The 25,247-nt window shown below is 45.0% G+C and overlaps 1 protein-coding gene across 8 annotated transcripts in view; it reads right to left on the reverse strand.

Moving 5' to 3' along the window:
- Window positions 1–760: 760 nt before the first annotated feature.
- The window catches only part of LOC135398946 (forkhead box protein P1-like), a 227,485-nt gene continuing 202,998 nt past the window's right edge, over window positions 761–25,247 (reverse strand). For 6 of the 8 annotated variants that reach the window (XM_064630527.1, XM_064630526.1, XM_064630522.1 and 3 more), the window contains 12 exons: window positions 17,264–17,470; window positions 14,751–15,042; window positions 12,107–12,581; window positions 11,789–11,972; window positions 11,466–11,682; window positions 11,192–11,269; window positions 10,007–10,083; window positions 9,824–9,925; window positions 8,116–8,249; window positions 6,387–6,493; window positions 5,809–6,037; window positions 761–5,037 (listed from right to left, as the gene is read on the reverse strand). In XM_064630527.1, the coding sequence (XP_064486597.1) occupies window positions 4,710–5,037; window positions 5,809–6,037; window positions 6,387–6,493; window positions 8,116–8,249; window positions 9,824–9,925; window positions 10,007–10,083; window positions 11,192–11,269; window positions 11,466–11,682; window positions 11,789–11,972; window positions 12,107–12,581; window positions 14,751–15,042; window positions 17,264–17,470 (2,430 nt within the window). In that variant the 3' untranslated portion in view covers window positions 761–4,709. The remainder of the gene's footprint in view (window positions 5,038–5,808; window positions 6,038–6,386; window positions 6,494–8,115; window positions 8,250–9,823; window positions 9,926–10,006; window positions 10,084–11,191; window positions 11,270–11,465; window positions 11,683–11,788; window positions 11,973–12,106; window positions 12,582–14,750; window positions 15,043–17,263; window positions 17,471–25,247) is intronic. The other 2 variants (XM_064630524.1, XM_064630523.1) reach the window with 2 other exon arrangements.

Raw genomic sequence — 25,247 nt, forward strand, 5'->3', positions numbered from 1 at the left:
ACCCAACGTTCGGATTTCCCAATATCCAAACTATTCGCAGAATATGAACGACGCCCTCCGAAAGTGGGCTCCACCTGTGGCTTCTCTGCATGAGGTGAAGCCTGCTTTACGAAATTACCCATGCTGCAGGCCCAACACAGACAGATTGCAGTTTAGCTTAGGATAACGTTAGCCCAAGTTTATTGTGCATACTCCTGAGGAAGGGGCGCCTGAGGAAGGGGCGGCGCCCCTCCCGTGTGCAGTTTAGCGGTGGCAGCGGGGGATTTTATAATAAATATAATAAATATCTAATTTCCACAGGGCATGTATTGTAAGCTCCTTCCTATAATCCTCCTATAAAGTTCCTATAAACTCTGTAGATGCTGAAAGATCTTTCAGCAGGTACAAAATGATTGCAGGCGACAAACGGCATTAGTCAGAGGAGTACTCAAGATATCATGTATGTAATGCTGAGCCACAACAGTGCTTCGAATCTGTAATTTTATAAAATATTTTTTTGTTCCCACATTATCCAAGAAAATAAAGTGTTTCCCTATTTCAAGCAGCCGTCGACCGCTTGCCACGGAAAATCGCGGAATTTATACAAGTCGGTGCCGCAGAATTTTGAATTTGCCGCAGCAGAAAACCAGGGGGCCGTAATCATTGTTTTAGCAGCAAAAAAAAAAAAAAAAAAAAAAACAATCCCAAGAGAAAGGCTTTCAGATAAAGCTGCGTAACATGTTCCCTGACAGCAGCGTAGTAACTGAACAGACAACTCTAATATAATCACTTTTTTTTATTGTAATCTTGGTCCACGCTGACTAAGTGTGGATGTACACAAAACAGAGACGAAACACTGCATTTTCTTTTTCTACGGTTCAGTTTGTCTCTCGTCCTTTGTTTTATTGCTGTGAGGTGAATCCGTTTCCCTCCCTTCCTCCACTCTTTCTCGAGATAAAACTGAACGGACTTCAATGTCACTGCACTGCTGGTGGAATTTTGTAAAAGGTTTGTACACACATCCAAGATCAAGAAGCCACAGAAGGGAAAAATACTACACCGAGTACAGAAAAAGAACCGTATGGGACGAATGAAAACAGCTAGCTGTGTGGACCATCTAGCAGGCTGGATCATTAGTCTTGCAGATCAGAAACCTCGTTTGGTAATCTGTATGCCAACGCGACTTGAGTATTTTGAACAAACTACATATGGTTCACGCTGTCTTCACCTGAGAAAATATTCTTTAGATGAATGATTGCATGAAACAATGTTTTCTGACCACTTGGGACGTCTGCAATATATGTAACTGAAATGCAATGACTGTGTGCAAGTGCATTTATATGCTATCAATCCTCCATGCAGTTAGTGTATGCCTAACTGTGTTAGTTTGTAGTATTCTTTTGCAAAAATTTTTTTTTTCAATTTTCTCTGTCTAAATAATGTTTTTTCACAGAATAAGCTGCTTGCAACATCTCTGAATGAGTATGAGCCACGCTGCACATTTCTGCATTTTGTGCCCTACTTGGACGTCCTATGGACGTCCTTGGACATCCTATGTTAAAAGCATGTTCGGCAAATCAACTATGGGACAGGCAGCCTGTTAGTTCACCTTAGGAACTTTCAAAGTGAGGGAAATACTATAACAAATACAAGAAATGCATATCAGTAACTATTCATTCTTTTGCATTTGATTTATATACTAAATATGCTGTAGAATAGTACATGAGGATAATAGTAACGAAATGGCACACCGGTATGTCATGACTCTTTGTACGGTAATACTATTTCATGAAGCCTTTACATGTATGTACACGACAGAAAGCAGTAGTATATATGCATGGACTGATGGTTCTGAGAATAGTGTCACTATCAACTGATATCAAACTGATACAGCCTCTGTATCAGCTTCCACATTTAGAGGAACTTTGTTTCATTCACGATAAGCCTTGCTCACAACAAATAAACCTACGAACCACTCCAGGTCACACTTAACCCTCATGGGTGGTAAAAGTTCCTGTCTCAGTATGCAACGATATTCATTTATGAAAGAGCCATTCAAAGTGACAGCTGTAATTTAAGTGTGCTTCAACGACACAAAGCCTTTTTTGTCATTTCCTTCAGAGACTAACAGAATGCTTTCCAAATATTACTATAATTTGAATGCATTGAGTGACTGAGTTAACTTAAGTACAGATTATGACTGGTCACGACTGAAGTGTAACATGTGGTTTCAAGGCTAATAGGTATACTACTGTCACAAATGCAGCATAATACTGTAAGAAAAGCACAACTTATATAGTTAGGTTACTGCATTCTTGGATTTCTCAGAAATAGTTCAATAGCTACTGAACTTTCAAAGAAACATGAAAGCTACCTATTTTACCCTGCATCTGCGTATTCGTGACACCAGTAATTGCTTGCATCCGAAAATGTGTTTTGTGCAATACCAGATATAAGGACGTAAAAAAAACAAAAAAAAACTGTGTCAAAACTGACAACAGGATATGTGGATCAGTGGCTTCTCAATGGATTCAGTGCACGTCACTTCTATGAAACATGGACATAATTGATATGTTTGGTTACTATGGCAACATGCTCAGCTAAATTCCCCCTTGAAAACCTAGGAAGAGATGGAACAGTGTTGTATCTTAACCTTTCTTTTATCTTATCTCAAGATTTTACGACATGGACAAGGTCACAGAGAAATAAAATACATGTGAAAATGAAGATGAATATTTCAACACTGGCAGGTATTCATGGCGTAAAGGTGACAATAATAATTATGGTGATGACTGGAACTGGAACACAAAATGAAAGCAAGATACAAAATCTTACAGACGGCCGGCGTTTGACAATGTTCTCTATGTACATTCCTCAATAAATACCTTCAATACCAGTCTCAGTAATTCACAACAGAAAAAAAAGAAAATACAAAGCTTATAGGCATAAAAAATATTCAGAGGAAAATGTGAGAGTATTGATAGAGCGCAATGGTCAGGGTTCAGAAAGTAAACACACCTGAATGGAAGCAGGGATGCAACGCAGAACGAATAGTAGGAGTTTCAGCTTTGGTATGCAGTACTACAGCCCAGAGTTTCCCCAAATTTTGAATTTGTTTCCATTTGTCATTGACGTGTTAATTGATTTTTGTTCCCACCCTGTTCCAGTTGTCTTCTGTATTTTTTTTTTTTATTGGAATGGAGGATTTTTAATTCTTCACTTTTCCCTACTTTTGAGAGAATACTGAACTTTCACAAAATGGTGAAAACTGATTTGAAACTCAAAACCATTTAAAATGTTGGACTGTAGCTACTAGGTTTTAAAAAGCATCGTGGTTGTGGTTCTTGTTCCACAGTGCCTGAAAAATTTTATAGTACTTTATGAATCTGGTCCCCCTTGACCCTGAAATGTTGCCTTTTAATACGGCACTAAATCGGGGCTTTGCATCCCTGAATGAAAGAACAGGTCATTTGCCCTTTGTCAAGGCATCAACAGAAGCATATAACACACAAAACATAATGACTGGTCACTGTTAAACAGAGCAGAGAAAGAACAGGTAATAAAAGAACAGGGAAAATGGTAACAAAAGAGTTACACAAAGTCCAAATGCATAAAATGAGGCCGGAACTGAAGCTGAACGAGCGGCAGCCCACATTAGAAGATCCTACGCTTGACATGATATCACCAGGAATGCTGACGGGTGATGACGGCGTCACAGACGATGATGGCTTTCCGAAAGGCGTGCTGGCCACTTACGAAAAAATCGGGTCGAAAGAAAGAAAGAAAAAGGGGCAAACAAAGAAGAAACACAAACTGTCCTGTTCCTCTGCCGAAACTGAGTTCACAAAAACGGGAGACGTCCATTTTCGTCCATTTGCGTGCATGAGTCTCTCACGTGATCGCAGAAACGTAATAACCGGGAGAACACAGAGTAACTTCCGTCGCCGTACTTCGAAACAGAGTCCTAAAAAATAGATGCTGGAACGATCGAACCAACAGAGAGATCATTCGGAGAACGCCGCACAACGCAAGAACAAGGAAGGGGGATATTTCACCTAAAAAGGGGGTGGGGGGGGACGAGGGGCCTCAACCCTTGCACTCCGATCACCCATCATGTCGGACGAGATGGTATCGTAAGAAGATATACGGTACGATTCCTACTGAGAGTGTTTACCTCTACCAACTAGGGTTTTTTTTTTTTTTCCCGCTAGGTAAGGAGAGACTCTGACACTTGGTTCTTCCACACGAAACGAGTATGTGTATAGTAACTTTTTTTTTTTTTTGCGCTTTCCCACTCACACTACGTCTACAATGCCTCGCAGCGAGGCGATATGCTGACAGGAACATGGTTGTAGTGCTTACCACTTTCTCTCGAAATCTGCTTGCCTCGTCTTTTTTTTACTCTTTACATAAAAAACACGAGGCCTCAACACGACGACCCAACTCGCTCGTTTAAAACTGTACTTATGAAACACGATAGCAGTAACGAATATATCTAAGAGGAACCGTACTTCAGGAAAGCGGACGTCAGGGGGACGGAAGACCGAGTTCGCCCCGTCTGTCCGAGTGTTTCTTTTTTTTTTTTTTTTTTGCAAAATATCCCTTCCCCGCCATCCTTTGAGGTAATTGCGTTGAGGTATGGTGACGTTGTTCGGCTGCGGACCGAAATGAAATTCCCGACCCTCGTTCTGCCCCCCGCGCGAGGAGGGGGAGGAAGTCCTGCGCTAGGCCTAAGGAGGACACGACGACACACTGACTGGAGTCTCGGAGGGCGTCGTCGTCGACGACGAGAGCGACAAGTCCTCGGCCTCTTCTTCGTCTTCGCAGTCCTTGGCTGTGCTGCTGCTGTTGTTGTTCCCACTGTGACTTCCCTGCTGGCCGACGTGGTCGCCTCCTCCTGATGGTGGACGGGTTTCTGTGGACTCCTCTTCATTGGTGGAGGCAGCAATGGCCAAGGGGTGGGATGTGTCCATGTTGTCTTCCATGTCACTACTTGGCTCCTCTACTTCTGGCTCCTGCTTGATGTGGACGCCATTGCTGTAGTGAGGCCAGGGGAAACTGTGAGAGGTGAAGGGCTCAGGCATGCGAGGAATGGTTGTTACTATACACTCAGTCCTACACTCAACCCTACACTATCAGAGTATAGCTTTCAAACAGAAGTCAACGAAATAGCGAAGTTGTATTCATAGGAACGCATTATTGGCTCCAGCTTCCAAAGTACACATCAATGGTTAATTGCAACTAAGGCAGTTACGAGGCAGTTGCCAGTCACCAAGTAAAAGATATTAAAGTGGCCTTTTTTTTTCCTTTTAAAAGGACAATCCAGAGCTGTCGAGTGATTTTTAGATTAGACTTGTGTTCCGGTGTAAGTTAGGTGTAGATGCCAAAGTGCAAAAAATTATCTAGTAAATCAGTGTAGTTTGTGAGATAAACCAGAAAAACGAATGGCATATTCATATCTGGTTTCAGCATGAGTATTCCGCCTTGGATGTCACAACAGCAGTAGGCCGAGATAAGGGGTGATTGATGACTGTCTTGAGATATGGTTAAAATGTAATCCGAAAATGTAATCAGCAAGTTTAATCTCAAATCAATGGCTCGATCGCTTGGCAGGGCAGAAGCCAGAGCTACTCACAGTCGCAGTTATGGAAGCAAAAATTAGAAATGAAAATGACAATACAATTCAATTATAAATAATTGGCTGCAAATTTAATAGAAATACGGTATTTTGTACAGTTGCTGTGTTTAGCTTCAGTTTCGGGTCTAGACTGTAGAAATAATAAATTGCAATACTTCAGCTACAATAAAAATTTTATAAAATGCGCTTACCTGGTTAGCCTCTCCCCCGGTAGACCCTGGCCCACCATACTGATGACAAATCTCTCAGCTTCATTGATGGAGGCCATGTTGCCGAGAGAAGTGTTTCCAGCACTGGGAGGTCGTGGGCTGGGCATGATGCTGGCCACACTAGCAATAGGTGCACTGCCTGATGCTCCAGACATTGCTGCACTGAGGAATGACAGGTTGCTCTCTGCCAGAGCCGCCTGCACGTCCACCGCCAGAAAGAAAAACGGCCCAAAGTTAGTCAAGAGTGTCGACGGAATCACAGCGTTTACAACATTTGAACACGAGAACGATTCAAGTACTATGCGTTAGTAGACTTCTGTCTGCTGAGATTACCAGCAGCCTATGGAACGTGCCAGCAATTTTTGCAGCAACATTTCCATCAGCTATGAATTGGGAATCACCAGATGCAAGAGTCTGGATGCATGTGAGACTTGCCTTTCGACTACAATGTCGACATTAAAGTCACTCAAACGTTTATTTCTGTAAACTCTTTCAATGCACGATAGGTTGGGAGCTAACTGACTAACCACGATAAAGCATGATGTAAGTTCTTACACTTACTTGCAATGAAGCATTGAGGGAATCTCCGTAGAGACCCGGACTTTGCTGGAGCGTTGGACTACGAACTGACCTTTGTCCAACTTGCTGTGAAGGCACCGGTAAACCCCTGCAGGGATACAGCAACCACCTAAGATAATGCTAGCGATAGACTCCTAAGTCAACGACTTCAAGTCAAGTCTTCCAAAAACGACTCCATAGAGATCTTGGCCCGCTTGCACGAAACTGTTTGAAGGAAGCACTCAACACACACCGGGTGCACTATATAATGCTTGAGTGAAAAACTCGTATTTCCCTCAAACAGTTTTGTGCATGCAGGCCCAGATGTGCCTTGCACTCTTCTATAGTGTATCAACATGCATATATCCTTCCTAATGAAGTTATTCTACAATGTTAGCTAACATGCTTTAAACTTCCACAAAATTTCTATGAACCTATATTCATACCTTGCATTTGAGATTGCCCTCACATAAACTAACAAGTCTATAAGCAGCAAATATTGTTCTAAGCAACTGTCCCAAGCAGCACAACACCTTGGCCCAATATTGGACCAATATTGCCAATGTCGGCCCAATATTGGACCAATATTGCCAATGTCGGCCCAATATTGGGCCAATATTGCCAATGTCGGCCCAATATTGGACCAAGATTGGGCCAATATTGCCAATATTGGGCCAAGATGTTGTGCTGCTTGGGGTCTGAACTATCTTTATGCCTACACATCTACAGTCAGCAAATATCTTCTACGTAATATGGAACAGCTTAAGATGTTAAGAGAATGCACGCTTCTGAGTCAGTGAAGTCCTCAGAAGGACACACATTAACCACACAATACAACAAGTGCATCAGTGACTACTGAAACCCACGACAAGTCAAACGGCACAGGCAACAGGAGACAGAGACAGACAGAGCAGGGAACAAAGGGATCATGCTGCATGCATAGGACACGGACAGCACCGTGAGCTACAAGCCGACCAGCAGCGTTCCGACAGTAGCCATCTTCTGTGATGTTACTCTGGGTGCATTTTGCTGGGCATTCTCTGAGGTACGTCTAAGTTACCTAAAGCAACCTCTTAGAGTGTCGAATCTAAAGCAAAGATGCCGCTATAGATTCTACTATCCCGACCTACAGTGTATAGAAATGGGACGTTGTGCTACGTGATGGGGCTTACTGTGCCAATTGGGACGGCGGGTTCTGGAAGTCGGAGAATTTTCGGGGCCGCCCTCGGCTCAAGTGCCGCCGCTTAACGAACTCTCTGTCGTCCACCATCCAAAATGAGCCATAGTCATCTTCGTAACGCACAAAGCACTTATGCAGAGAGAGATTGGTGCGGATGGCATTCTGCATGCCGGTTTCGTTGGAGAGGGGGGGGTTTATTGATGGGGCAAAAATATACGGGATGGATATGCGAGGGGGAAACAAAGCAAACGAAATGCAGAAAAAGCAGACGTAGACGTGCCGTGGGGGGGAAGGGGGAAATTTAAGTAGTCACCAATACGTACGTGGCGTGTGACATTGGAGCCGTGCAGAAACGGAGGATGTGTATAGTTTGCGAAAATGAATACACGAAGCAACAGGAAAGTGCAGGAGCATATATATAGGCGAAGGGATGGGTTTTTTGCAAAAGAGAAGAGGAGGAGAGAGAAAGAGAGAAGGAGGAACGAAAATGGAGTGTTACAAAGGTGTGCTTTCAAAAGGTGAACATGTTACCGTTCGAGAGAGGTCATTACCCTGCTATCCGATCTTGGAGGCGCTGGGGTCTACGCTTGTAGAATTCTATTTCGTCCACAGTCCATACAGCCCCCTTAACGTTCTCAACACGCATAAAACATTTGTGTAGGCTTAGGTTGTGTCTCACCGCATTCTAAAACCAAAAAACAGAAACAAAAGGAAGAAATGTAACAAGTGGATTATATGTAAGCTGGGAAAAGTGCAACTCAAAATGGGGCTTTTAGTTTCGTAAGAATTTGGTCTTTGTATCATAGGGGCTGTAACAGTATATGAGGTCAAGACTTTGTTAAAAAGTCTCGCTGCACAGCTGGACTGTGGACTGCACAGTATTCATTAGTCAACAGTATCAATAAATTGTCAGCATAGCCAGTGCCTTCCGTCACACACTGTGATGCAGTATATACTACTGCACCATGCACAAAATAAATAATTTTGTGAGAAAAATCGTTGTAGACATAGTATGCATTTGAGTCTTGTGTCTTGGCCATTAGTCATGCACTGATAAGTGAAGACAATGTAAGTGATGGAAGATACTGGCCACAGAGAAACACAATAACTCCCTAAGAACAGCCTCTTTATCTTAATCTCTAACAGCACTTTTCTTCTCTGTTTGCAAAAGCAGTATTGCACACAGGACTGCTACCTATATTTTTTTGTCTCCCCCTAGTACATACTTATTTTGCCCATCGTCTAGACAATTCTACTTCACTATTACATTTACTGAACCCCAGTGATGGCCACTAACTACTTCTACAGTAGTTTAACTATAACTACTAACTACTTTGCGATGGAGTAGTGTAACTAGTAGTTTAACTACTTTTCAGGGGAGTAGTTAAAACCACTTCTTTAACTACTGCAATGTATTTTAACTACATCTATAACTACTTAACGTTGTCCATCAACACCAATCCCATTCTATATAATGTTCTTGGACACCTAAATATGTATCACAAGGAGTGATAAAAGTGAAGATTTAGTACACATGCACACTGCACCTCCATTCTCATCAAACAAGTAGTTCAAGGTAAAAGTCGGAAGCACAGTAGTCCCGTAAAGCTTGCGGCAAAATCGGAAGTAGTTGGCGCCTGCAGTAACCTAACTACTGTAGTTAACTACTCGAAATAGTAGTTTAACTAGTAGTCGCACACTACAGTTCTGCAAGTAGTTGATAACTACTTTTTAACTACAATCAGGTAGTTTAACTAGTAGTTTAACTACACGTAGTTAACTACTGGCCATCACTGCTGAACCCCCGTTGAGAGCAAATGCAACAGGATATGAAACTGAAACTAGTCTGAGTCACAGAAAATATCCTGTCACTCAAGGAACGAGGTCATGAAAGAATAGGATTAAAATCAAAGGGTAAAACTATTTGTAGCGAGGTACGCAGTTGCGCAATATTTTGTTCAATGAGATTACAAGTACTAAACGGAACGAGGAACAGATCTGGGCCTGCCTGCATGAACATTGCGACATTCCTCAGTGGTGTCCTCAGTGGTGTCCTCAGCAGCTTTGGCAGTGCTATGTTCTACAGTCCTCAACGCTACTCGTGCATAGAGCAGTGCCAAAGTGACCAAGGACAACACTGAGGAATTTCCTCAACATTTGTGCAAGCAAGCCCCCAATTAGTAGTGCAGTGTTATCAATTCGTCTCCAGACAACAAGAAAATAGCATGAACTTCGGAGAGAATCAGTAAAACCACAAACCTTCCAAGTTGCAGCATTCCTACGGAAGTAGCAGAAAGTATTCTGGAACCAGTTGTATATCTCATTCAGCGTTAGCTGTTTATCAGGAGATTCGATTATAGCCTGTAGAATATAGAATAGAAGCGGTCAGCAACCATAAGGAACAATGCGATAAAAATGCACCAGTACATTGCACAGTCTTACCTGCCGAATGAGAGAGGCGTACGTGAATGGAGGCCGAACATCTGCGGACTTGTAAAACTCGCGATTTCGCTGGATTTCTGTAAGCAACAATAATTGGTAAAGTTGAAGTGAATGAACGAAACACAAATTTGCGTGCATATACAATATATATATATAGGGTCTGAGGTTTTCGGATTTCACCCGATTCTGCCCCGAACTTACCCCCCCGAATCGCACGTTTAGTGATCCGGGTAAAGACCGATTTCTCCCCAAACCGAGACTCCTTTTGTCGCGCGGCGCGGAACTACGGCGCACGACTACGGTATCGCGAGAGAGTCGGGAAAACGTCGCGTGCACGCCGTGGCCTTGAGCGCGCGGCGAAGAAACGCCCGCGGACAACCACCCGAAACACATGGGACGCGGACAGAGCCAGGACAGAGCCAGGACAGAGCCAGGACAGAGCCAGGATATAGCCAGGATATAGCCAGGACATAGCCAGGATATAGCCAGGACATAGCCAGGACATAGCGAGTGACGCGCGCCAATGTTGCCACATTCGTCGACCACAAGCGTCCGCGCACGAATATCAGCAGTCTAGAAATTCCGGCATACAGTATATCCGCACGCGTGCGGCGGCAGTTCCGCGTACGTCGCGCCGAAACAACGCCCAGCGCAAAGCAACTTAGTAGTAGCAACATAGACAGTTCTGAACAGAAATGAGTCAGGAGCCAAAGTAACTAGAATTGCCGATGAAGCGCCGAACGTAACGGAACTCAGATGCCCTTTTATCCTACTTCGACGCGGAAACGAGAAAGAAAAAGCCTTTCTCACGTGAAACAGCATCACGTTAAGCGAAGTAGTAGGTTTGCATTACCACACAGATCTGAATTAGCATTCCATTCAATGCAGGTTTCAATTGCCGTAGACCTTTCGACACTGTCCTCATTTTGTCGCAGACAGTGTCATTGCTTAGTTTGGAAGCTGCATTCTTTTTTACATCTGCGATATGTATAACAAGCCTGGTAAGTCCGGTTTTTTACCTATATCATATAATTCCAGAAATTTTACACCCTAATTCATCCGAATTTGATGCTGCTGTCTTCCATCCGATTTTTACCCCCCAAATTTGGCAAAAAATATTTCCCGAAAACTTCGGACCGTAAATATATGCGATACACACAAAGGACATACATAGTGATCACCTACCTTCCGTAATGTCCAAGTTAGCTCTCTCCGCGACCCTCCGCCGAATGGAGGAATCAGGTAATGACGGTACATCTATGCCTACAGATTCAAAGAAAAGGTGTGTTTGATATGGTACTCTTGGTCCTTGACAAGCACTACAGTTGAACACTTCTGCAATGAAGTCGAAACGTGAGACTACGAGAATTAGCTGCGAGGTTTGCTATCCGCGACAGATCATATTCCTGTGGAGTCACAAATTCTGCAAGGTTACGTGCAACAGTGCTCCGCATCGTACCTGAGAGCGGAGAAACGCCCTTATCACTCAGCCTCCGCCGAATGGGCCCCGAGCCACCTCCGCCTGACTGATTCGACGCTGGAAGTGCCAGGAGCCTACTGGGCACCAGCGCACTGGACACCGTCGTCATGGTCAGAGGGGGAGGGCTTGGACTGATGGACATCACTGGCAGGGCCTGAGGGGAGGACGCTGCTGGCTTGGGGGTCGAAGTCAGCATCTGTAACATCAGAACTCTCGAAATGAAATATACATTGGGCAGAGGACATAGTCCAAAGAATCTGTCATTGCAATAATGATGTCTCATTTGGTAAGTGTGACCTCACCAGGTCTTTGTTTCCAGATCCAGAGGAACTTCCATTGGGAGGTTTCATATGAAGATGGGCCATCATTGACTGGAGCCTGTCTCGCTCTTTGTCAAGCTGCAGCTCCAGTTGAGAAACTACTTGCATCTGGACTCTGGCCTGTGCTGTACTTCGGTCATCCAGCTGATGTTCGGTGTTCAGGTGTCTACGGAGACGAGAAAAGGAAGTGCTCCAGTGACAATTCTGTTGGGTTTCCAACTCGCCAACAATGTGGCAGAAGTACTAGTGGTGGCTGTATTACGCCGTACAACGAGTTCGTGTTACGTGAAACCTGCGCACCTTAAGAACGCCTGGTAATCCTCGCATTCAGCATCGCAGCCTGGCCACTTGCAGACACCGTGGCCGTACAAGGCATGGCTACTGGCACTGGAAGACTTCTCCTCCTTCCCCGCGTGCTGCTGGAACGTGGACGGTGATGACGACGCCGAGCCTCCCCCTTCTACGCTGCCCCCGTGAGACGGAAGACCTCCTCCCGAGGGCAGCGCGTGTTGCTGTTGTTGGATATGGTTGTTGGACACTCCGCCGTTCACCATTCGTTGCTGCTGGGGCTGCTGGAGCTGCTGCTGGAGCGCCGGAGACACGCTCGGCAGCGTCGGCGACTGCCGACTGCTCAGGGCACCGCCAACGTTGCTGAGGTTCGAGCCGGTTCCCGTGGAGCCCGTCAGTAGGCCGTTGAGGCCCGCAGCTTTTAGGGGGCCGTCGTCCAAGACTTGCCCACCCTCCTTCCAGAGAGACTGCAAGTCCGTGTTCATGGCTGCGGGACAGAAAAGTTACTCTCAACCTGTCCGTGGCCTGTTGGGTCTTCTCCCCTGCGATACCTTATGGTGGTACGGGGAAAATCTTCTTTCGTCCCTCTCTAGTCCCTCCCTACTCACAAACAATCTACCTATCTATCTATCTATCTATTGTTCTGTCCGTCGCCGACCAGGAAGCGAAATAAGTGTTTCATGCATCACTTTTCGGAAACGACGACGCACATAGTCGAATTCGATTTTTGTCTGTGGGTATCTACTGTATCTGATAGCTCATTGAACTCGAGACACGATAATCGCTGGCCCCATTTACATAGGATCGCTTAGAGCGACCCGAACCGAACTAGCCAACCCAGTTCGCTCATGTAGGAGCGCTCCAAATGCGCGCCGACTCGGTTCGTTTCTGAGGGGTGGATCGAGTCGGTTCGGTTCGCTTCGCTCGGCGAAAGCACCTTGGTGCGCACCGGGTTCCTCCCGATAGGTGGCGCTCTGCAAATTTATATGCACAGTGCGCAATTGCGAAAGATTTTTATTATCACAAGAAAGTCGTTTAGAGCAAATACTACTTTGGACCGGAGCGTGAAATAAACAAATAAATAAGGGCTCCGACTAACTGTCTTTCCCCTTTTCAAACGCTTCGGTTTCCTCATCAATGTTTTCAGCAACAAAATAGTTATTGCGGCGTCACACTGTTGTTTCTGATTAGTGATAACTGCAATCCTTTTCAAATTCAAGGACGTGCAATTCTGAAGGAAGTAATTAGTTCCTGTAACTATAGTTACTGAAGCAAGTAATTAGTTGGAATGGAAAGTTACTCCCTGAGGAAGAGTAATTAGGTGGTTACTAGTTACTTTATCAGAAACTAGTTACTGCAACCAGGTTACTTCTCAAGTCTAGCGGAAAGATCGCATCCTTTCTACCTCCTTCTCGTTTTCGAGCTTCGCCTACTCTCTCCCACTCGCTCGGAGCGGCCCGTGTAAACGCAAGCGTTCCGATTCCAATCTCGAACCGCTCCGACGCGGTGCGCTTCTAAACGGGGCCGCTGTCAGGACTGTATCGCGTCTTACAATCGGTCACGCTTTCCTTTTGACTCACATTCCATTAACGACAGAGCTGACAAAAAATCCAGATTTATGTAATCAAAACTTTTTCGCTGGACTGAGAAGCAGACATTTCTAACGTCCTCTTGCAAAAAGAAAAAAAAAAGAGAAAGGAACTGGTTAAAGAACCCAGAAATAGAAAGAGCTCGTATATCTCCGCCACCGCGAACAACAACTTCCCACACTTTTCTCCCAACTGCTTTCGTTTTCCACGCCGACAATGTGTTTCCACACAACACGCAACCTCCTCTCCCAACAAAACACCGCCGCCGCCACCCACGCACGCTGAAGAAAGATGACCATCCCGCTCACAAAACGAGAATAAACCGAACGTGCCTGCCGTGTGTGTGTGTCACTTAACCCCGTGACATATCCTCAACGAAACACTACGCACAACAAATTAGGGACGATTCACTCCCTCACTTCCCTTTTTTTTCCCCCTCTCCAAGCCGCCTTTCCAGCAATCTGGCCGGTAATCCAGCAACGTAATGACTCCCACGAGAAAGAGCACAACACGGCGTCCATAACGGCCCACGGGCTCATAATCAAAATGAGACAGGCGCGGCATTGTTTACCGGACTTACGTGCATAAATATCTAAACACACGCACCGCGCTGCCTTTTGTATTCATGCATGCGAAACCCGACCTCCCCTTCATCGTTCAGTCGCATGCATACACATACATTCAACATGGAGCCATGTGTCCTCTATTTGTGGCTACGTGATCGGAGGTGATTTGACGCGGGATCGTTGGCGACTCTGAGTCTGCAGTAGGGTGTGGTCTCATCTGGGAAACTCATACGATGAAAAGATGGGAGTCATAGAGAAAGCATTGGGACTCCTTGCTTTGCTTTCTTTTCCTTTTGTAGGGAAGAATAGATAAGGGGAGGTTCCCGATTGGTGGTGTGCGGTCCGGCAATTTTGGTGACTGACCAGGGTTTTTGGGCCGCTCGAAGGCAGACATTTTGATGGTACAAGGGCTAGTTCTATTCTAACGCGACCAGGGCAAAGACAGTGTTGCGCAAAAAAAAAAAAAAAAAAAGAAGTTTAATAAACGGTAGTGGTACGTACCTTGCGGTAGGAGAAAGGGAGGGAGGCCGAGGAGGTACTGCCTGTGCGATAGCTGAAGCTGCTGCATGATCTGGTGCTGCTGAAGGGCAAGCTGCTGCAACTGCAGCTGCAGCTGCTGTCGTCCCGGCTTGTTCTTGTCCGCGGAGGCGATAGCAGCACCGCTGCTATTGTTCATGCCGTTCAGCTGCTGGAGCACTTGGCTCTGCTGCACCATGATGAACTGGAGCTGCTCCTGCAGTTGAGGGATCACCGTCTCCAGCTGTTTCTGGTGTTGCTGCTGCTGTTGGTGTTGCTGGATGCAAATGTGTGCCCTCAATATGTGCCGCGCAAAGATACATCGTCACGTGTAGGTCGACGTCGTAACGCCCGGTACATCAACGAGGCAGGGGGGGGGGGAACACTAGTTCCCTGAGCGCTAGAATGTATAAGCAACCAGATGCTTCCCCCGCAATGCATCGAGAAGCAGTAAACAATGTGTGATGTAGTGCAGTGCTCTGAAGGAAGTTGCTTAAACTACACAAGAGAAAAGCGACCTTGGTAAAAGAAATTGGCATAGATTGTCTTTGATGGATCCGGACGTATGCTGTGCGGGGAAAGCTCTCTTATCAGCCGAACCTCCCCAAAAAATCAGAAAAAGTAGTGCGTATTTGTAGCTATACTGCTGCGAAAGGACATGGATAAGCTCATAAGATAAGATGGCCGCTGTCGCACGGATGAGCGAAAGCAGCCGGCTTTGGTGATTACAGGAATTAACTTCCAAGCGTGGATTCGCCGGTGCCGTTTAGCGTGCCGTGATCTAGACCGTGGAAGAGTTCGTGCGGGTCTCCGTGCGCATCTGGGACGTGAGCAGAACACGTATGGAACCTTAGAGTGTTCTCGCCGGTTGATGCCTTTCACACGTCTTTTTCGCATTGTGCGAGATGAGTGGGGGATATTGTTCTAGTCGCCGAACTAGGACTGCATTAGCCTCCAAAGCGACTTCCGGATTGTTCGCATAATTTGTTCCATCGCACATATTTTTTTTTCTCATCACACACAGTGATGACAACAGACATAGCTAACGGGAGAATGGGCATTGAGACTACATTCCATTTGGTAATCTGTCTGACGCGTCACAGGCAGTGGCATGACTTCCACTACATGCCAATACACGAGAGGGACGTCGACTGCCATAGTACCAGAGGTTCCGAGCACGAGAGGAAAACTTAGGGAGAGTAGATTTTAGGGAGCAGCGAGAGGAAAACTTAGGGAGAGTAGTTTTTAGGGAGCAGCGAGAGAAAAACTTAGGGAGAGTAGTTTTTAGGGAGCAGCGAGAGGAAAACTTAGCGAGAGTAGTTTTTAGGGAGCAGCGAGAGGAAAACTTAGGGAGAGTAGTTTTTAGGGAGCAGCGTGCAGCACATGTGTATTCACGAATACTTGCCGTAATATTTAGCATAAAAACGTCGTCACGAAGTGTTGCAACACCTACTACTTTCGTGCTGAAGCCGAGTAATACACCCCTGGACACACCAGATGAAATAATGTCTCGTTTCCTCAACGCTTCGCCCTTTTGCGAAAGCATTCCCACACCCATCGACTGCCGACAAAGTACACCCCACCCTGATTTTAATGCCCGAAAAAATAGTGGCGCGCTATCGTTTCTTTTCTCTCTCTCTCGCATATTTATATCGACAACGTCGTTATGACGAAGAAAAATGCTTACTCTCTAAGAAGGCAGTCGCCACGAAAGAGAAAATACAACCAGGAAAGTTTTCCTTTAAAATAATGTACCTCTGATACAACGGCTCTCCCTTCTGACACTAGAGGTCGCCTTGGGCGTGTGCCACAATGGCCGCCATGTTGTAAAAAAAAGCGAGAGAAGGGAAAGAGGTCAAAGGCTATTTTTCTTTGCGGCGCTATTTATATTCTTGAGAGAAAAAGAGCGCCTGTTCGGGAAATAAGGTAGATAGGAATACAAACAGATATATATATATAAGGAAGCCTTCTTACATGATAAAGTTGAGGGTAGAAACTGCTGGCTAATCAATATATTAACAATGGGGCTCCTGCTTAACAAGGGGTCAAAGGAAGAAAAAGTCGGAAGAATGAATTGGTTGACTGGGCTTGGCAATGGGTATTGATTGGTGCGTTAATTTGGCGATGGCGTGGGAGGACAGGGAGCGAGTCGCTTTTTATGTCGCCCCCTTTTTGACGCGGGAGATATATTTTTTTTAAAGAAGGAAGAGCGGGATGTTCCTGGTAGCATTGAAATGCGCGAATAGCGAATCATTGGGGTTAGTCAAGCGCGAGGTAGCTCTGCGAAGTTTACGCAATGGTGAATATCAAAGTTTCTCCTCGATTCGTACCCGTACACGCAAGAGGAGGGCAAATACCCTCGCGATCTTCGCTGTCACCTCAGTTTTTGTCAACGCAGGTTCTTCCCCGAGCCAATCACTTTTCTGCAAATATTTCTCCACCGCACCTCAACGTCACCGTGAGGTGAAGGTGAGGTATTAGAAGGATGTAGTATTCACCTGCTGTTGGAAGAGGAAGGTTTGCTGCTGTGTGGTGAGGATCTGTTGTAGCTGGGAAGGCGAGAGCACTTGGTGCTGTAGGATCTGCTGCATCTGCTGCTGGGCGAGTGTGTTCATCATCAGCAGCGGAGACAGATCCCCTTTCTCCCAGGCACGACCGCCCCCGGCCTGAAGGGACGGTTGCGCCTTCGACGCCGCCACAGGGCTCTGCGCACACAAAGAAACGCAATACGTATTACCAACTGAGTTCCGTAAAGTTAGCTTCCCCGCGTTAAGAGTCTTCATGCGGTGAAACAACCTTCAACGGAGCAACTAATTACACTGAAATATGAGCGCGCCTGAACGAAGTCCAACCTTCCTTCCATTCCTTCTAATAAATGTATATTCCCCCCTTCCAACCTAAAGCCCACCCAACGCACTTCGTAGTCGCGCAGTCCTTTACACGCAACCGCGACGTCGTACACCGACAAGAATCGCGGTCCTTCCCAGGTCTTTATATGTACCACATACCCCTCTCCCCATACCACGCTTTTCCCTCTTTCCGATACGTTGACACCAAAAGAAATTCATCTTCATAAATATCATCAACAACTCGGAGAGCCCCTTCACGCAAGATTCAAGACGTCTCCGGTTGAAAACCGAAACTTCTCGCGCCTTGCCCACTAGCGCCACCTTTAGCGGATGATTAAATATTAGCAGACGACACTAAAGCCAAAATCCCTGGGTATCTGTCGCCGCGATCCGTTCGTCACGTAAATAATAAACCAGCGGGAGCGAAAACTTTGGCTGCCACAAACGTCCTGACAGGACGGAGTTGGGTTACATGTATTTTAATTCGATATGTAACGCGTACGTGTTCGGTCTAAAGAGGCCTAGTGATGTTTTCCCTAAGTCATTTATTTTGCATGTCCAGGAGAGTGTTGGAGTTTGTGATATGTACCGATAACCTGGCAGGTAATTAGCATTTTCTCTCAATGAAGACAGCATCCGCGCTGTTGGGAGCATGGTGGATGGTAGTTTGGTTTGCACGGATGTACGAGGCATGATTTTGTGCCAAGATGCTTGCTCTTGGGGACGTATGGTTCGTGTGACATACTATTTTATTAATAGCTCGGTCTCACTCGTTTCCCAGCCTCAGTTTAGAAACCTGCAGACTGGGTTCATTGAGTTTGCGTGACACATGGCTAATTGCAGAATTACTGCATTATATCATTTACCTATGATGCGAAACATCAACTCAAGGCTAGAGGTGCTCGTTGAACTAATTCCATTTTAACTGCACATCACGAAGAAAGAAGAGCAAAGTTATCGACAATTATTATTAAAAGTATTTTTTGAAATTTAATTTTTGATTGAAAACGAACTGTATCATAAAATTACAAAATTAGTTTGAAACAATATCAAGCCAAAGCAGTACATGTTTTTCACGTTTAGTCTCTCGATGTACACCGCGCGAACACCTCGATTTACAAATTTAAAACGAAAATATACGAACTGGCGTCGCCGAAAAATGTGATTGGTCTCGCACGCAAAATACAAAGAAGACACTGGATAAAAAAATCCACATTGCGATCAGCACGGAACCTCGTTGCTAAGATTAATCCTTCCTTAATGTTTCTAAAATCCCGACGGAACAACCCAAGGAGGGCCTGGCGAGGCGATATCAACCTTGCGCACAACCGAGCTCAAAGGAAAACGAAATATCACTAATTACTCTCACACATTTTTATTTGTTTCAAACACGTCCTCCAAATTTTGTTCTAATAACTACAGAGATGACGTCCTATTTCTATCCCAAAGGTGACTTTACAATAATTGTTCGCTAACGTCAGAAAATGAACATTCGGGATTCCTTCAACGTGTCACTTAAAATAAAGTATTATTAGGAATGGAGCTCTTATCAGTACTACCCCACACACGCGCGCGCGCGACCCCCTGTATCTGAACTTAGGGCAGTTCATTTCTTGTTATCGACGCGGATCAATTAATCATCGAAAGCTAAAGAATCGGACGGGGCCTCGTTTGAATTACTCCCCGTTCGTACGGAACGTCCTATCTGGGATTTTGTTCGGATGTTTGCTTCACTTGGTTCCTATACTCCTTTTCTGTATAGAGCCCCCCCCCCCCCCCCCTTTGAATGTGTGGCTGGTATAAGTTAATGAAACGATGGTTTCGACAAGATACAAGGCATCGTTCTTCGTCGAAGTTCGAGCGAAAAAAAAATATTGCTTCGACGTGCGAAAGAGGGAAACCGTATTTCAAGAACGCTCTTTTAGATTTCGATATGTCACGCTTGATTTCTTAACAGCTGTTGGAATACCAGACGTGGTGCAGTTGAGAAAAGACAAAAATCAGCGCAGATTATGCCTAAATGAGGTAATAACGCTTTTAGAAACAGCCTGTCTCATCGATGAAACAAAAAGAGTTCCCGGTTCGAAGCAGACTGAGCGTTATAGACCGAAGAAAATCGACGTGTAAAAAAAAAAAAGAAGAGTGAAAAAAAAAAAGAAGGGAGAACCCAATCCGAGCAAAAAGGAAAAAAATGTTCAGTAATGTCAGAACGGACAGACATGCAACCTTCGGTGCCGCACCCTCGAACAAGAAAGCAGCTCCCCGTTATTATACGACACATGGCATTATCAAAGCAATCCCACCAACCTCACCAGAAAACGCTCTCATATTCACCCCATGGCGCCCACATAGCCACTCCCGGCCTGCAGTTTGTACTGTCCAGCAAACTAGATATAACACTATTCCCCCCTCTCTGCACTCTGCTGCCCGGTTTATTTGGAAGCCGATAGGAGAGGGCGAGTAAACAACCCCAGCCGTCCATCCAGCGCAGCATCTTCGAGGAGGTCAAAGTAGTGTCGGAGAGAGAGAGAGAGAGAAAGGGATATATAGAACAACAGTAACCATGGAAACACGCGGTGGCGTGGCCACCACTCCCCCCCCATCCTCCTTACAGCACAGGAAGCACAGAGTAAACAGAAGGCCATGCCAGAAGGAACTTGGGTTTGCACATCCAGGCTCTTCTTCTGCGTTGGTTCGGCAGAGGGATTCGGACGGAGACGGAATCAATATGTGACGGTGTGAGGGTGGGTCATCTACATGGACGAGGGATGCGGTAATAAGGCACCACTGCGGCAACCAACTTGCCTTAATGTTAAGGGATATTGGCTCGCTTTTGTTGTGGGTGATGATGTGCTTGTGCGGAGCGGGCTAGGCTTTCGGTCGGCCCGGTGTTTCGTGCAATACAAGGCATGAGGCGTTTTCAAAGACGGCTCGGTTATGAAACAAGTGTGTGTACTGCGAGTGTTTACAATGACGTATATAAGGAGTAAGATGACTTAGTATAGTATGATGTCGCCGACTGCATGCTGTTTTTGATGACGTCAACGTAGAATACACAAGCAGAGTGCTAAATATGATGTACGCTATACTAGATATCAGTTCCTGTCTGACTGCACAACCACATAAAGTATTTGCACTCTCCTGTCTCTCTTTTTTTTTTTCATGTGCACATGGTGTCCAGTACCTTTGCTTTTCTATTTTCCGTCTCCTTTCTGTTATTGTGCCCCAATACGATCATAGGCGTGCCGCATTGACGGGATGACACCCCTTTATAAGATAAAAACACACAGTGCCTGTCGTCACCTCGCCATGCAACGCAGCAGACGTGAAAGCAGACATACATGCATTTAACGGAATCAATATGTGACGAGATAAGGAAAAAAAAAAGAAGAAAGAAAAGAAAACAGGCGTGTACGCATACAGTTAACGCCTGTAAACGTCCACAACATCGAACACACCCATATCACGGGCGGAAAGAGAGAAAATCACAACACGGGATGGACAGGTATCGATTGCGTCGTGGGTTCGCACATAAAAAAAACAAGAAAAAAAACGAAAAAGCGATGGATAACACAATACACAAAAGAGACGGCGACATAGAAAAAAAAAAAAAGAAGAAGAAGAGGCGGAGGACCACACCTAAGTGTCTGCGGCAAGGCACTGTGACACACACGCCCGAGTGCGTCGAAGTACACAAGAGCAAAATGGAATGAAAAACAACGCCGCCTTGCGACAGGGTGCGGCAGTTAAAAAGTGCACTACATCGATATAAATTGCGCGATACAAAGTAAGTCGCAGATGTGCTGACGCATCTCCGTTGGCGAAAGAAAGACAGAGCGAAGAAAGTGATCTCTTCCTTGTGTTCGATGCGATGTTATTCTTTCTCAATCGTTCAGGAAAGAAGGGGAGGTGTAAGCTTGCAGTGACAACTTAAGGCGTCAAGAAAGACAGCATCTTGCGGTTGGTGTTGAGGTTTCTCCTTGTAGGGGGCATCAGGGGCCTTTTTCTCAAGTGCGCACGTGGGACGCTTGGTGCTGTTGTTGTTTTACAGTCTGGCCGTAGCGTAATCCGTAGGCGCTGCTGTCGACAGTGTGGCTGTATAGAGCACGGAGAAGGGATGTGTACCTTGGTGCTGTGGTCTGTCCTAGCAAGTTGCACGTTTCATAATTTTTTTATTTCCGAAATTGAACGCTTTATAGTTGGTTTGTTTTTATTGCCTCGTCATGATACAGCAACCGGGAAAATGAACGTTGCAGTGAAATCCTAACGTACATTCTAGAAAACTAACAGCACATTAAAAAAGTAACGCGCCAGCACCGGGACCCAGAAACAGAAATAACTTTTTCCCGAAATATTTACATCTGCGTAAAAGTACGATGAGAGAGAACCGAAAATATTTCATCACACCCGAGAGGCTCTGATCCGTCCTGCTTGACTGGAATCGAAGTATTAATTGTCGTGCCGCGAGGCAAGTTAGGTGATGTCGGCACTTTTTTCGCAGACGACATTTCTGTCACTGCGTTTCGTGTTAGCAGACGAACTTATCTTCGACATATTGCATCCCGTGATGTGTTTTTCATCTTCGTCTCTTTTCATTTTCTACGCGTGACATATGTGCGACGATTTTGAATTTGCGCCGGGAATATATCACGACAGCGACATGATACAAATAAGGATGATCTTAATGAAGAAACGCGAGATAAAAAAAGAAGCTTACGGGACGAAATAAAACTGATAGGAAGCGGCTCCCTACAGCGGTGTTTGATTACTACGCCCTTGCTTTACGCACATTTATTTTATAGAAGCTTCTGTGCGGTGGTGGCGCTGCTTGTTGTACGCTTTTCGTATTTTTCATCGCTCTCATTTTTGAGCAGACGACACAGGAGGCCCCTTTATCTCGTCTGCCAGCGAACGCAAACTAAACAGACGCTCGCGTTAAAAAATGTTACACGTTTTTTGTATGTGTTTTCGGGAATATGAAGAATTATTACGTTATGGAGACTGTGCGCAGAACAGAAGGGAAGCTGGGGAGTTCTGTAAAAAATAGAATTAAAAAAAAAAGAGCAAGCTGTCAGCTTGTTTGGCCTTTTATCATGTACACACACGCATGAGAAATTACAGGAAAAAGAAAACATCGAGAAGGGGCCGCGGCAGTTCTGAGCTACATGCAAAAAGCTTAACGTTGTTAGCGCTATTAAAGCCATTAACACTAGGATTAAGGAGTGTTTATCAGGAAATTACATGTAAGGAGATTGCATATAACGTACTTTTTTTTTGTCTCGCTCTCAGTACGCGTCGCTTTATGTTGAACGTGACGTCATGATCATGTGAGTAAAATAGTGCACAAGAAAACAAAGGCAGCTTTCTTTTCAATTTCTCGTCTAAGGGGTACCACTGTGCCTCTCTTATGGCTCGACATGACAGCGATAACACCGACGACTTTTTGCAGCAATGCCAGCGCCGACTCCAGAGGAAGGCTATGTGGGAAAACAGCAGTGTAGGGTCCACTGGGATAAAAGTCGTAAAACGTGGCCAGCTGTTTACTCTTCCCACGAGCCGATTACAACTAACACCGCTCAATTCCTATAGCTAACAGCCTGGTTGCCATGACAACTAATGGAGGAACCAATCAGCGTATACTGGCCTTGTTTAGAGTAGACGATGTCGAACGCACAAACTGGTGACTTTTTACGGTGTTTGTGTGATCACGGCACATCGAAACTATACTTCGCAAAGCATCAGTAACATGTACAACATAGCAAACATCGAAAGGGGAACGCACAAATCAATAAACAATAAATAAACAAACTGAATATCACAAACATCTGGATGAAGTAATGGAACAAGCATCTAGAATATGACCCTTGTCGTAAATTTCTTGGAGTTTTGTTGCGGTACAATAGTGAAATACTCATTCACAGGGAAACGAGGATATTCGCCACACGTGCGAACCGCGAAGCAACTCTGGCTATATGAACGGAAAAAAAAGAAGGAAATACGCATGTTAATGGTAATGGCAATAGTTTTACGCGTATTGATACGCATGACGATACGCCTGTTCCGGAAAAAGGACCAACTGTGTTAAATGTCACGACACGTTGATTAAACACCGCCAAACGACAAGGTATAGTAGATATTTGCTTGGAAGATATTTAGTCATCTATTCAAATAGCCAAGTACAATTAAATACCTATTGAATGAATTAAAAACTCACTGCCGCGTTCAGTCGACATCTATGACCGCTGCATCAAAGATCAAATCGAAGAATACGTGCTATCGTGAACAAGAGTTCAGCAACTGAACAGTGCGAGTGTGTGGGGTACTGATCAAGAACAACCAGGATATCCAAAAACGACAAGCGAAATGCTGCATTATCACTTAGTTCACTATCGTAAACCTCTTTAAAAATGTGAAAAGCCCCAAATTTACTCGATAAGCTCTCCATAAAACCGCGCCTCCGTAATAAAGTCACCCTAATGCGTTCGCACTATCGCTCGTGGGAGAGAGAGAGAGAGAGAGAGAAAATAAAAGACGCAATTTCCCTTTAAAACAGACGAAATTAACGTCATCCATCGGCGTGAAAAGACAATTACAGTAACAATGCAGGCGACGTGCTGGTCCCGAAAAAAATAACCAACACCCCTTTAGAGAGGCCGTCGAAAAATATTAAAATATAATCTCAGGTCGTGCCGTCAATGGGAAAAGGTTAATATATTTCTTTCTCTCGCCCTTTAAGGATATGCGGGCATAACAGATATCGAACGCCACAGAGACAATGGCAGGCCGAAACACAAAAGAGGGATACTTAATGAAAGCGGTTGATTGCACGGGGCGTAATTTTTGGCAAATGAGGTGGCACGGGTTATCATGATAGTTCAATGAAAGGGGTTAAACATTTATTTATAAGGTCGATGAGGGCATGAAGGCGTTAGTCGCAATTAAGACACGTACTAATGGCTGTCGCTGTCGTCATCATTTTAACTGGAATATTTTGTGAAGTGGCACGATTTCTGTAACGGTGACCTATAACGCTTTTATCCTCTAGGTCCACTGCTCTACGATATACAGGACTATACGCTCCTGCGTGTTATGTGCCTTTATAACGATGTAATTTATGAAGCCTTCGCTTTCAGACAGCGATCTGAACTCGAACACCGGCCGCGACCCTAAGTGATAGGCACCGTTAATTTGATGACGTCATTGCAAGTTTCGTCATTAGGAATTTTGTTAACGTGAATTTCGTTATTGATGATGCTGTTAGCGCGAATCACGCTATAAACACCGTTGCATAACAAAATATCGCTCAAACAGAGCTCAATCCCTCAAGTTCGCAACGGCCGCATAGACCTCATTAGGCCATGAGAAGTATCTCTCGAACTGTTTCTTGCATGAGAGAAATTACGACGTAATTCCTTCCACACGAGTAAGTAGTGTTCATCTGAAGGAAACAAGTTCTCCCTTATTAACGCGGAACGTAACAAGAAAATGGGAGAGGGAAAACATCGCTTTAATTTCGGACGCTCCCATCTCGCGGCGCTCAATACATATTCAGGAGCAACACATATTCAGAGATTTTGAAAGTCGTAATTGCACGTGTTCTGTACGGCTGAAAAATAAACCCTGTAAATAAGCA

Source organism: Ornithodoros turicata, chromosome 6 (genome assembly GCF_037126465.1).
Source record: "Ornithodoros turicata isolate Travis chromosome 6, ASM3712646v1, whole genome shotgun sequence".
NCBI classification, from domain to species: Eukaryota; Metazoa; Arthropoda; class Arachnida; order Ixodida; family Argasidae; genus Ornithodoros; species Ornithodoros turicata.